This window comes from Typopeltis vanoorti, chromosome 17, assembly GCF_054136105.1.
Source record: "Typopeltis vanoorti isolate ZY-2024b chromosome 17, IOZ_Tvanoo_1.0, whole genome shotgun sequence".
In the NCBI taxonomy this organism is placed as follows: domain Eukaryota; kingdom Metazoa; phylum Arthropoda; class Arachnida; order Uropygi; family Thelyphonidae; genus Typopeltis; species Typopeltis vanoorti.
The window spans coordinates 11,304,479-11,316,970 of NC_143565.1; the positions used below are offsets into that span (position 1 = coordinate 11,304,479).

The 12,492-nt window shown below is 34.4% G+C and overlaps 1 protein-coding gene across 1 annotated transcript in view; it reads right to left on the reverse strand.

Annotated features, from left to right (window-relative positions):
- Positions 1 to 1,459: 1,459 nt before the first annotated feature.
- The window catches only part of LOC150097149 (THO complex subunit 4-A-like), a 98,351-nt gene continuing 87,318 nt past the window's right edge, over positions 1,460 to 12,492 (reverse strand). The window contains exon 6 of the mRNA XM_090406873.1: positions 1,460 to 1,996. Within this exon, the coding sequence (XP_090262999.1) occupies positions 1,988 to 1,996 (9 nt within the window). The 3' untranslated portion in view covers positions 1,460 to 1,987. The remainder of the gene's footprint in view (positions 1,997 to 12,492) is intronic.

A 12,492-nucleotide genomic window follows, 5' to 3' on the forward strand; every position in this document is an offset into this window, starting at 1 on the left:
TTTTTTCCCTTGAATCTGCTTCTGCCTTAAAGCAAACCCAAATTGCAACAGATTTGGCTGCATGAAACTCCTCCAAATATGGGAAGTGTTTATATTCCATATTCACCACAACAACCAAGAAAACCCATTTTAGCCTAGGGGGGGCTATTTAGGACTTGAGGCATATTCTCAATTCACGTGTTGTCTCATTACTTTATTATAACCCCATTTTCTTCAGTGAATCGGTCTGTAGTGTCCACATAATCCTGACAGAATCTTTGTACCCTTTTCCAGTTTCTTCATACCCTTGTAACTCATAACACCAAAACAGCGCAGAGTACTCTTGGCACAGTCTAATCAAGGCCTTGTAAAGAAGTAAAATCTCAAGATTTACAGGCCTGTAAATTACATATGTATCCTGTGCCAAGCCACCTGAAGAGAGAACTAAGCTCGAGTCTAGTCACTGACTGATGGAACTTTTTCTAAGCCTCTCTTTAACTGGCTTCTGAATTTGTCGATCTCTGGCATAGGCAAGTGGTTTTCTCTCCTGGAAACTACTCTGGTTTTTCATCCCGTAAACTCAAACAAATTGACCATAGACCCCACATTATTTCAGACAGTAATAAATATCCTATATAACCACGGTAGCCAAACTGCGGCTCTTCTTAAAGGTTTTATTGTAGCTCAACCAAGAAATAAAAAATATTTATAAATTTTCTTAATTTTCTATTGTTTTTAATTTAATTTTTTAATTAAGTACATTGCTGTTTGGCAATGTAGTTATATTTATATTACCTTGTCAGAAAATTTAAAAAGATACAAAATAATCAACTAACATTACAGACCAACCACAATTAGTAATTTTTATTTGTTTCATTCATGAGGATGGAGTGATGCGAGAGGAATTATTAGATTTAACAGCATTAAAAGATAGTACCCGTGGCATTGATATTAAAGTAAATTTGTAGCTCTTAACAATTTCTGGTAGGTAACTATGGCTCTTGCTGCAAAAACTCTGGCCATGTAAGACTAAAAGATCCTAGCTAATGTATTTCACACATGTTAAGGTTAGGTACCAAGAGATGGTAGCACTTGTTTGCTGTCTCTTCATTGGTGGCACCTATAATTAGTGATAGACATGGGCCAGCTATCTCTAATTGGCTACCGGTGGAGACTGAAAGCCCACTCACTCTCCAGAATCTAGATAAGTTTTAAAGGCTTCGTCCGCTCCCTATAAGGCGTTAGCTTATTATCATCATTATTTGTAACAGTTTAGTTTAAGTTGACTAGTAAGTCACAATTATTTAAAAAAAAAAAAAAAAAAAAAAAAAAAAAAAAAAAAAAAAAAAAAAATGAAGAATCGCTGAAAATCAGATGAAGGTGTCATACTAAATAAGTACAGTACTATTATACAGGTTAGTGTCTAAGTAACTGTGTTGTGAGATGAATAATACATAATAAAGTAATCTTTCCTACTCAGTGAAGCTTCTTATGAAAACTTTATTATCTGTTAACAGCTAAGGAAAAATTCATTTTCAAAATAAATATAATTTTCCTAAAATTTATACAACCCTACTTTTTTTAAATTTCAGTCAATGAAACACTTAATTTCAAACAGATGTCTTTTGCACCCTCCATAATTTAATCGTAAACGTTCAGCATTTTGATCAATAATAAATATGAAAATAATCCATTAAAACAATGTGTTTAGTGATTTCAACAGTTAAAAATTTTATTTGTACAAAACCATTCACTCAACACACACATATATAAAAACATTTACTTTTTTTTTAAGACAAAAACTACAGGGAAATAAGATGAGATGATGAAGTTAATGATATCTGCAGAACAGGGTATGGTGGACAATGCAGATGAAATGGCCGTGTTGCTACATAACAGAAACTTCTCTTCTGACTGGCTCTTCGTGTGCTCCCACCCACATCAATATATCAAAAGTGGGTGAAACACTTTTTGAAGTTATTTAGCTAATCAACAAAGCTCATTCTCCTCACTCCATCTGTAATAAAAACAAACAACAGTTCAGAAACACACAGAGCAATATGTCTACATATTTTCTAAAATTTATTATTAATACCATAAGCTTCCATCTATGAATTTCTTTGAACTGGTCTATCAGGTAAGGAGGAAAACTAATTAGAATTACATACAAAAGGTTATCTTTTTCTGTATATTGAATATATAAATATATACTGAAGAGATTAAAGATTTGCCTAATAGTAAGCTTATTCAAAATTGCATTTTTTAAATTATAACTTGTGCTACAAATCAACAAAAGGCTCATTATTTGAACTGGCCAGGGGTGTTAGAATATATGCCCTATTTTGGTATTGAATTTTCCCATTACATTGTATATAAGACTAAAAGATCATAGTGAAATTAACTAGACGATAATTCTCTGCTTTATACAAGCCACTCTTATGAACTGGAATAATCTTTGCAAATTTCCAGTCTGAAGGTTAAAACAACTCAGTCAATGGTGATTGCTTCCATTCTTTTCCCCAAATAATTTATGTAACCTTTGTATTTATTTACAATAACTACTCATTGAGCTCTAATGGTGTGTTCTAGTTAATTTCATTATAACTTAAAAGTAAAATATAAAAGCATTCTACATTTTTTTTTGAAAAAAAAAAAAACTATTAAAAAATTCAAACCCAACTTTGAAATGGCAAAATATAGAAAAACTGTCTGACAAGTTTTTAATATATCATTTTTGATAAATTTATAACTTTTTTTTGCCCATTATTTATGATGGGAAACAGTATTGTAATCGAAGGAAGTAAGCCTCATTCTCTTCTTCCAAACTTTACAGCTTTGAGTAATTCAAATATACCAACCAAATATAGCATTCTCCTTCATTACTGTTTTCTAATATACAGTATAACACAAATGCAGTCCCCAACTCTGTGCAGATTTGGTTACAATTAATTGATAAATTAAAGTATTCAAATTTATTCTAGTTAATTGCATTAGACCAATTAAGATGAACACTGATGTACTGTACACTCTTAAAACTTTCACATCGATAAAAATGCAATCATACGGTCAAATTGACATGAATTTTGCAGTGCAGGTTGCATAAGCCACGACAGCACACCCAACTGAAAAGGGCATGCAATGCCACTGTAACCTAGCAATTCTTCTTCCCTGAATCCAAAGAGTCAATTACTCTACAACTTGTGCAGAAATAATGAAGAGCCTACTGTGTTCTTGTTGATTGGATTTTAATGGTATAGATGGGAACACAGATTGATTAGAAAATAATTATTTATCAACTTAAATGCTAATATTTCACTGGTATTATATCCAGCATCTTCAGAGCACACAAACACTAGAGAAATATTAGCATTTAACTTATTAAATAGTTATTTTCTTATCAATCTGTGTGAAGAACACACTAGACTTTCCATACGGTTAAGTATTCTTCACAGAGATGATATTGTAAGCAAGGCACGTCAATACGGTAAGTGGAAGATAAAATTTGCGCACCAACTGAACAGGTCAGCCTTCTTAAAAAGGTTCCGAGATCCCAATTTAATACCAAATTGTATAAAAATTAAGAACAAGTTTCACTCGGCTAAAGCCCAATGTATTATAAACAAGCGAGTAGAACTGTCAAAAATAAATTCTTCCATCAGTGCATTATGTGATATACTATCTAACATTTTGAACCTGGAGCTATGGGATATCCTGGATAGCATCTCCAACTCTACAGCTACCAAATCATTTGCCAAAGCTAAAAACTGGCGCCAGAAAATATTTGAAATCCTCCAACAATATACAAACAATCAGATGAGACAACTATAACCCCCCCCCCCCAGCCAACTTCTATATAGAACATCTAAAAAAGCTAGCTATCAACACAGCCACTCTCAAATCTAGTCTCTGGCTACGCGATGTTGATGATGTGCTTGCTATTTGGCCACAAGGCCCAGACACATTGAACACATTTTTAGTGCATCTAAATAGCTAGCACCCTAAAATACACTTTACAATGGAACTAGAAGCCAATGACTGTCTGCCCTTCCTGGACACACTAATCACACATCTTCCAGAAGTTCCTTATCATTCTCGGTTTATAGAAAACCCACACATACAGGGAGATATTTACACAATCACACCATCATCCTTCTCAACAATATGGTATATTAAAAACACTAACCCATAACTAACCCAGCTAGAGCAATTTGTTCCAATGAAATTGCTCTCACTGCTGAACTTTCTCATCTGCATCGCACCTTACTGACAATCCCATTATATCTGGTGTGCTTAACGGACACAGGCTACGTGCCATATTTGGGCCTTGTGTGAAACTGGCAGCTCTCATTCGTTCACCTGGGGATGAATTCTCTACTTTATCACACCCAGGAGTCTGTGAAGTGCCCTGTTCATGTTGTCGAGCCAACTGTGGACATCCGCCTCGGTGAACATGGGAAATATATCTGTCACTTTCGCTTTGGTGGGTCAGGTCTGGAGGACCATGCTTTGGATACTCCTGCACACGGGATCAATTGGGGGAAGGCAGGAGTGCTGCACGGAAGTTTTTGCAGGTCAGAGACGTTGTTCCTGGGGTTGGCATGGGCCTTGGGACATGCTCTGGGCCTCAACGGGTGTGGCTGTGTGAATCTGCCAAGGATTTGGGAGACAGTCATCCTAAGACCAAATTAATATCTTTTTTTTTATATATTTTTTTTTTTAAAACTTAGATGGCACCTAATTAGGAGTTGCATGCTACTGTAACAAACTTTGTTTGTGTGCTCTGAAGATGCTGGATATAATACCAGCGAAATATTAGCATTTAAGTTAATAAATAGTTATTTTCTTATCAATCTGTGTTCACTTCTATGCCGTTAAAATCCGATCAACATGTGTGAAGAAAACATAAGCCTTTCCACATGGCTACTGTGTTTTTAATTCATTTTCACACCTTAAATAATGAAATTATGTACACCATACCACACAAGTGAGGATGTGTTGCTATACAATAACACAAGTAGTCAATGCTTGTTTTAAGCTTTTATCTTTTAAATGTGATAATAAAGTAAAGAAACACATAACTCAAAGATGTCTGTTCACAAATGTAAACTCTAACAAGTGATTTCGTGTTACAGTATAACCAGATGTAAAATGGATTCAAGACATATGCAACCCATGTCTCCATTCATTTTAAAATAAAACTATTGTTACATTCTTAGTTACACAATATAACTGATTCTCACTATAGCAAACACCATAACAAACGAACAAAAAAGTATCAACTGAAGTCAAACAAAAAATTCACACAATAAACCATTTCTGTATTCCCTACTAATTTGCTACTGATTGTAGTTATGAAAAGATAATTAAAAAGTGATATTTTAAAATGTTAGTATTATTTACTGATGAATATTCATAATGAAAATTTAAAATTTTAGAAACTCATGAAAAGTACACATGTATTAAAAAAAAAAAATCTAAAAAGACTACATCATCAAATTCCTGATATGCATCCTCAAGGGGTATTATTCAAGGCTACTATAACAATACTATATGATTAAATTTCATCACTAAGAAAAACACGTGTACTAACCACAGTGATAAGCTTTAATACGTAAATATTTCATCACAAGTATCTTGGGACATCCTCAGTACAGTAATTCAAACAATACTAGGAATAACATACAGTTAGGGCCCATGATTACAATGGAATCTCAATATGCGTGGAGTAGCATGTTCATCATCATCATCATCAAATTCCTGCCATGTACCCTCAAGAGGTGTACAGGATATGACAGTACTGCATGAAAAAATTACATCATTACTAACTTCCTATCTACAATTTTCCTCCAAATCAGTCTGTTACTTGTCAAGACTCCAACATTATCAGATCTTATATTTCTATTGTCTAAGGCACTTTGTACCGTATCAATCCACCTATATCTTGGTCTTCCTCAGGGTCGTTTTCCTGCCAACCTGGAAGAGAACACTTGCTTTGCTAATCTTTCTTTGCCATTCTATTTAAGTGGCCATACCAACTGAGATTAGCTCTGCTAATGCATTCCTGGATGCTGACAATGTCAAGTTCTTTCCTAATATCCTCATTTTTAATATGATATTGCCATTGATGCCATCTGTTCACGCCTCTAATCTTTATCAGGACTCTCATATCTGCAGTCTCTAGTCTTTGGTCAAGTGTTTTACTTCTGACACAGCTCTCAGATCCATAAGTTAAAACTGGTTTGAACACTGTCTTGTATACAGCTAATTTAGTGTTCTGACTAATTTCTCTCTTATTCCATATGAATTTATTCAATTGACTTCCCACCATACCAACTTTGCTGATTCTGTTGTCTATTTCTATATTTAATTTACCATCTTCGGTAAAAATTGTGCCTAAGTAGCTGAAATGTTTTACTGGTTCCACAGGTTCTCCATTCACAACACAGTTGACATTTTCAATGATTCTGCCTATTTTCATTGTCTTTTTATTGCTGACCTTCATACCATATCTATTACAACAGCAATTGAATTTAGTCAGAGAATCTTGCAGACTTGTAGCGGATTTATTTAGAAGTATAACATCATCTGCATAAAGCAAAGAGCTGACATTAACATCTCCAATTTTGATATCAGGTTTAATACCACTTTCCTTCATAATGTGATCCATATAGATAATGAATAACAGAGGGGATAATGTACATCCTTGTCTCACACCAGATTTAACATTAAACCATCTTCCTGACAACTCAAATAAAGAGTAAGTATTGCTTGATATAATGCCCCATTGCCACCATATAACTGCAGCGTATTGAATAGCTTCTCTCTTGGCACCTTGTCATATGCCTTTTCCAAATCGACAAAACTTAAATACAGATCTTTGTTATATTCCCATGCTTTCTCGACTATTTGGCCTGAATCCAGCTTGTTCTTCACCAAGCTTTTCTTCCACAATTCTTCTCAACCATTTCTCAAGTATACTTGCACAGATCTTGCCAGGAACACTTAGTAGGGAAATACCTCTTTAATTCTCACATTCAGTTTTATTTCCCTTTTTATATATGGGTACTATGAGAGCTCTACTCCAATCATCGGGAATTCGTCCCTCTGTCCAGGCTTTCTGAACTATGCAGTGCAGCCACTGTAAGACTTTTATACCACCATACTTCAGCATTTCTTGTTTAATATCATTACTCCTGCTGCCTTTCCACATTTCAAGCCTTTGATGGCTTTTTCTACTTCAAGTATGGATATGTATTCCTGACTGCATGCCTGGTCAGTGTTTTTTATCAGTGTGCTGTCATCACTGCTTGTTTCATTTAGCAGTTTTTCAAAGTAATTACTCCATACTTCAAGGATATCTTTTTCTACCATTTTCATGTCACCTTTATCATCTCTAACTCCTTTTACAGCAATCTTTCCTCCATTCCTAAGCTTCTTCAACAACCTCTGAAATATTTTGCACCTTCTTGATATTTATTTTCTATATTCTTGCCAAAGTCCTCCCATGACTTTTGTTTAGCTAGTTTTACACACTGTTTAGCTTTCTTACATTTGTCTCTGTATTCTGTAAGAGTAAAAGCTGACTTATTTGCCAGGAACTTTTGATATGCTCTCTTCTTTTCCTTCATTGCCTCTTTAACTTCCTGTGTCCACCAGGGAGTTCTGATTTTTTTATCCTTGCACACAACCTCACCACATGCTTCTCTGGCAGAATCAATCAATGTTTTCTTCAGAGTTTGCCACTGAATCTCCAATGTTTGATTCCTGTTCTCAAACTCTTTCATTTTCTTTTCAATAATCTTTCTGTATTTTAGTCTACAGTTCACACCTGAGAGCTGCTCAACTTTTATTCGCTTTAAAACTTTCTTACATGTCATTCTTTTCAATATGAAATTCAATTTTTTCCTGCTCAAGGAGTTGAAATTGGAAGTGATCATAGTGAACACTTCCAATTTCAAATCCTCTGTACACTGTGGTGTCCTGCACCAGGGAGAAAACATCACTACCAACAATAACACAGTCAATGAGACTTTTCTTATTCCTAGCCTCTTCTCTCCATGTGTACATTTTTATGTTGGAACATGGTGTTAGTAATAACCAGTGCATGTTCTGAGCAGAAATCCAACAAGTAATTGCCATTATTATTAGCTTTGCTCTTTTCTCCAAATTTTCCCAAAATATTTTTGTATGTCTCACAATCATTTCCTACTCTGCTATTTAGATCCCCAATAAGGACCAACTTTTCTTTTTTCATTGTGTCAGTTGCTTTTTCTAAAGTGTCAAAAAATTCCTCCACTTCTACCTTAGCAGAACATTCTGTGGGACCATAGGCACAAATAAGTCTCATTGTCCAGTTCCCCATTCTCATATTTGCCCACATTACTCTACTAGAGACTGACTGCCATTCTAGAAGATTAGCCTCGTATTTTGTGTTGAATACTATGGCTACTCCTTCTTTTCCTTGATTGTCATTGCCTGAATATAACATTTTGTATTTATTGCTCAGAAAGATCTCACCAGTTTTGGTCTTTTTTGTTTCAGTCACCCCTATTATGTCGATCTGGTACTTATCTAATTCGTCAGCTAGCTCCATTTCTTTGCCATTCAGGCTTCTTACATTGATAGTACCGATCTTTAACTCAGATGAAACTGCACTGTTCTGGAAAAGAATGTCAGAATGAACTTACATTCACAGAGAAGCTACATCACCGCCTGGTTTTAAGGAATTTAGAGACAGGATTACGCTTCTTCTTGCAGGAAATGTTGCTGGTTTTAAATTAAAACCATTTCTTGTTTACTGTTCACAAAACCCAAGAGCTTTGAAAAACACTGACAAGAATAAATTGTCAGTTTACTGCACCAGTAATCCTAAGCTTGGATGACAATTGTTTTATTCCAGAAGTATGTGCTTATATGTCTTGAGAAAAACATTCCTTTTAAAATTCTATTGCTGCTTGACAATGTTCCAGGATATCCTCTTGAGATTGGCGGTTTGAATGAAAATATAAATGTGATGTATCTACCGCCCAATACAACAGCGGTGATTCAACCTGGATCAAAGTTTTGATTGCTACATTCAAGACATATTACGTGAAAACTACATTTTCTCAAGCAATAACAGCAATGGACAACGATGTTATAATATTATGTGATTTTTGGAAAAATTACAATATTGACCAATGTATCCAGAACATTGGAACTTCATGGAAGAAGTTACTACCACAGAAGACACTCAAAGAGTACAATGAGCATAGTATGTTAGAACAAATTGGTGAAGAAATCATTGAAATTGCAAGAAATATTACCAATATAGAAGAATTAGCAGATCATGAAGAAGGTGAACTGACTGATCAAGACTTGATTTTCCAAAACGAAAGAGTTGTAGAAGAAGAAAGGAATAATGGGGAAGAAGAGAAATCATTAAAAAATTTACTGTAAAAGGATTAGCTGAAGTATTTTCTAAACTAAATCAAGAACTTCAGCTACTCAAAAATATGGATCAAGGCATTGATCGCTTCGCCAAAATCGAAAAGTAAATTTGAGAAGTAGCCAGATGTTATCGTGAAATATATGATGAAAAAAGAAAAATATCCATTAACCAATTTTCTGATTAAAAAAGCCTATCCTGTTCGCGAGAAATAAGCATATCATCCAAATAAATGAGTAACTCATCTGTTTAATTAAAAACTGTTAGTAAGTTTTTTGTTAATATTAACTAATATTTAAAGGAATTTCAAATTAAAGTAAGTGCACCATTTGATATGTGTATATGTATTTTTTTCTTAAAATTTTCTTTCTTAATTTTGTATTTATGTATTTGTACATGCTAATAAATAATTCATAAACGTTTATGTAAGTTTATACATTTTCCACTGTTTTAAGTTATATAGAAACATAATTTATGAAAATATTATAACAGAAATCAAACAAATCAAGAATTAACAAAAGTCCTCGACTTACGACGGAGAGGTTGGAACGTACCCAATCGTAAGTCGAGGACTACCTGTAAAGAGATATATTTGGGAGGCTTAGGATGTTGGCCACGTCTAACCGAATATTATTGGCCATTGCTGGAGTCAGGTCATATGTCCGACGTTCAACAGAAGCCATTATTTTGGCTTTTGGAACTTCTTTAGGAGTAATGGCAAAATTGTGTCCCCGACTTGACGCACTCATGGCCTCTTTGGTTAAGGTTACCGATGATAAGTTCACAACGACGCCATCTTGATGTAATTGTGGCCACTGCACGGCAATGCGTTGTTGGAGGATTTCAAATATTTTGTGGTGCCAGTTTAACTTTGGCAAATTATTTGGTAGCTGTAGAGTCGGAGATGCTATCTAGGATATCCCATAGTTTCGGGTTCAAAATGTTAGATAGTATATCACATAATGCACTGATGGAAGAATTTATTTTTGATAGTTCTAAACTCGCTCGTTTATAAATATGTTGGGCTTTGGCCGAGTGAAACTTGTTCTTAATTTTTATACAGATTGGTATTAAATTGGTATCTCGGCACCTTTTTAGGAAGGCTGACCTGTTCAGTTGCTGTGCCAATTTTATCTTCCGCTTACCGTATTGTCGTGCCTTGAGTACAATATCGTCTCTGTGAAGAATACTTAACTGTATGGAAAGGCTAATGTGTTCGTCACACATGTTGATTGGATTTTAACGGTATAGATGCAAACACAGATTGATAAGAAAACAACTATTTATTAACTTAAATGCTAATATTTCTCTAGTGTTTGTGTGCTCTGAAGATGCTGGATATAATACCAGTGAAATATTAGCATTTAAGTTGATAAATAATTATTTTCTTATCAATCTGTGTTCCCATCTATACTGTTAAAATCCAATCAACAAGAACACAGTAGGCTCTTCATTATTTCTGCACAACTTGTAGAGTAATTGACTCTTTGGATTCAGGGAAGAAGAATTGCTAGGTTACAGTGGCATTGCATGCCCATTTCAGTTGGGTGTGCTGTCGTGGCTTATGCAACCTGCACTGCAAAATTCATGTCAATTTGACTGTATGATTGCATTTTTATCGATGTGAAAGTTTTAAGAGTGTACAGTACATCAGTGTTCATCTTAATTGGTCTAATGCAATTAACTGTAGAATAAATTTGAATATTTTAATTTATCAATTAATTGTAATCAAATCTGCACAGAGTTGGGGACTGTGTTTGTGTTAAGATACTGTATATTAAAAAACAATAATGAAGGAGAATGCTGTATTTGGTTGGTATATTTGAATTACTCAAAGCTGTAAAGTTTGGAAGAAGAGAATGAGGCTTACTTCCTTCGATTACAATACTGTTTCCCATCATAAATAATGGGCAAAAAAAAAGTTATAAATTTATCAAAAATAATATATTAAAAACTTGTCAGTTTTTCTATATTTTGCCATTTCAAAGTTGGGTTTGGATTTTTTAATAGTTTTTTTTTTTTTTTTCCCCCTGCTGATACAAGTTGTAAGGTAGGCTGAGCATACTGTGTGATGTTTTTACATATATGCTTTTGCATAATTGCACAAAGGAGTGAATGCTCATGGATTTTGTAGAGAATGCAAGTGATACTAATGTGAAATAGGTAACACTGAATGGCATCTTGTATAATTTGATCCAGGTTTATTACAAGAAGCAAGTTTCATAATCTGCAGTCACCTGTAAACGAGTAATCAAATTATCAAAAAATATGTCATAAGGAAATGGAGAGTGTAGAGATGATGAATCATATGTTTAGTATGATGGATATAAGTGACAACTAGCATTAAGTAAATTGATAATTAAAGATGTAAAACAAAATTTTTAAAGTGCTGTGATTAATGGAAAAGAATTATACAACACCAACTCCTTAAAAATACTTTGAATGATTCAGCTGATTTGATTTGTGTCCACCACTGATTGAAATGTGATTCTTAAAAGCTAAAATTTACCCAATAATAATACAAAGGAGGTTTTTTTTATTTATTTATTTTTTTAATTTTAATCTTAAATGATTAAATGGGAAGTTTGACAAGGTTTCACAGAGGAATGCATGTTGTAAAAATTAAGAAATGAGTAACAGTTCACACAAAACTTTTAGGGCTCTAGTTACTTGGAACCATTCCTCTTTAAATGCGAAACGTAGCATATCAGGCAATTTCCTACCTTTCAATGATAACAGCGCAACTCGTAGAAATTGGTGCTCTCTATTTGTTTTTGAATGAATCCATTTCCAAAATCGGACTTCCAACGGGTGGTTTGTTAACATAGCAGTCTATAGGAGACTGGAGCAGATGCATTTTTATGTGAGGGATACCCCATGTTCGTTCGCAACCGGATGTGACGTCACCAGAAGGGGGATGAAACCGGAGTTACGCGGAGTTGATGTCTCGGTGACTATAACTTTTAACGGTTCCTGTATCTCTTATGGGAACTTGCGCCAGACCATTGGTTAGGTTAGGTTCCAGTGAGATGCTTTCCTCCTCCTAACCTAATTAACCTTAACCTAAACCTAGATTACCCACGTTA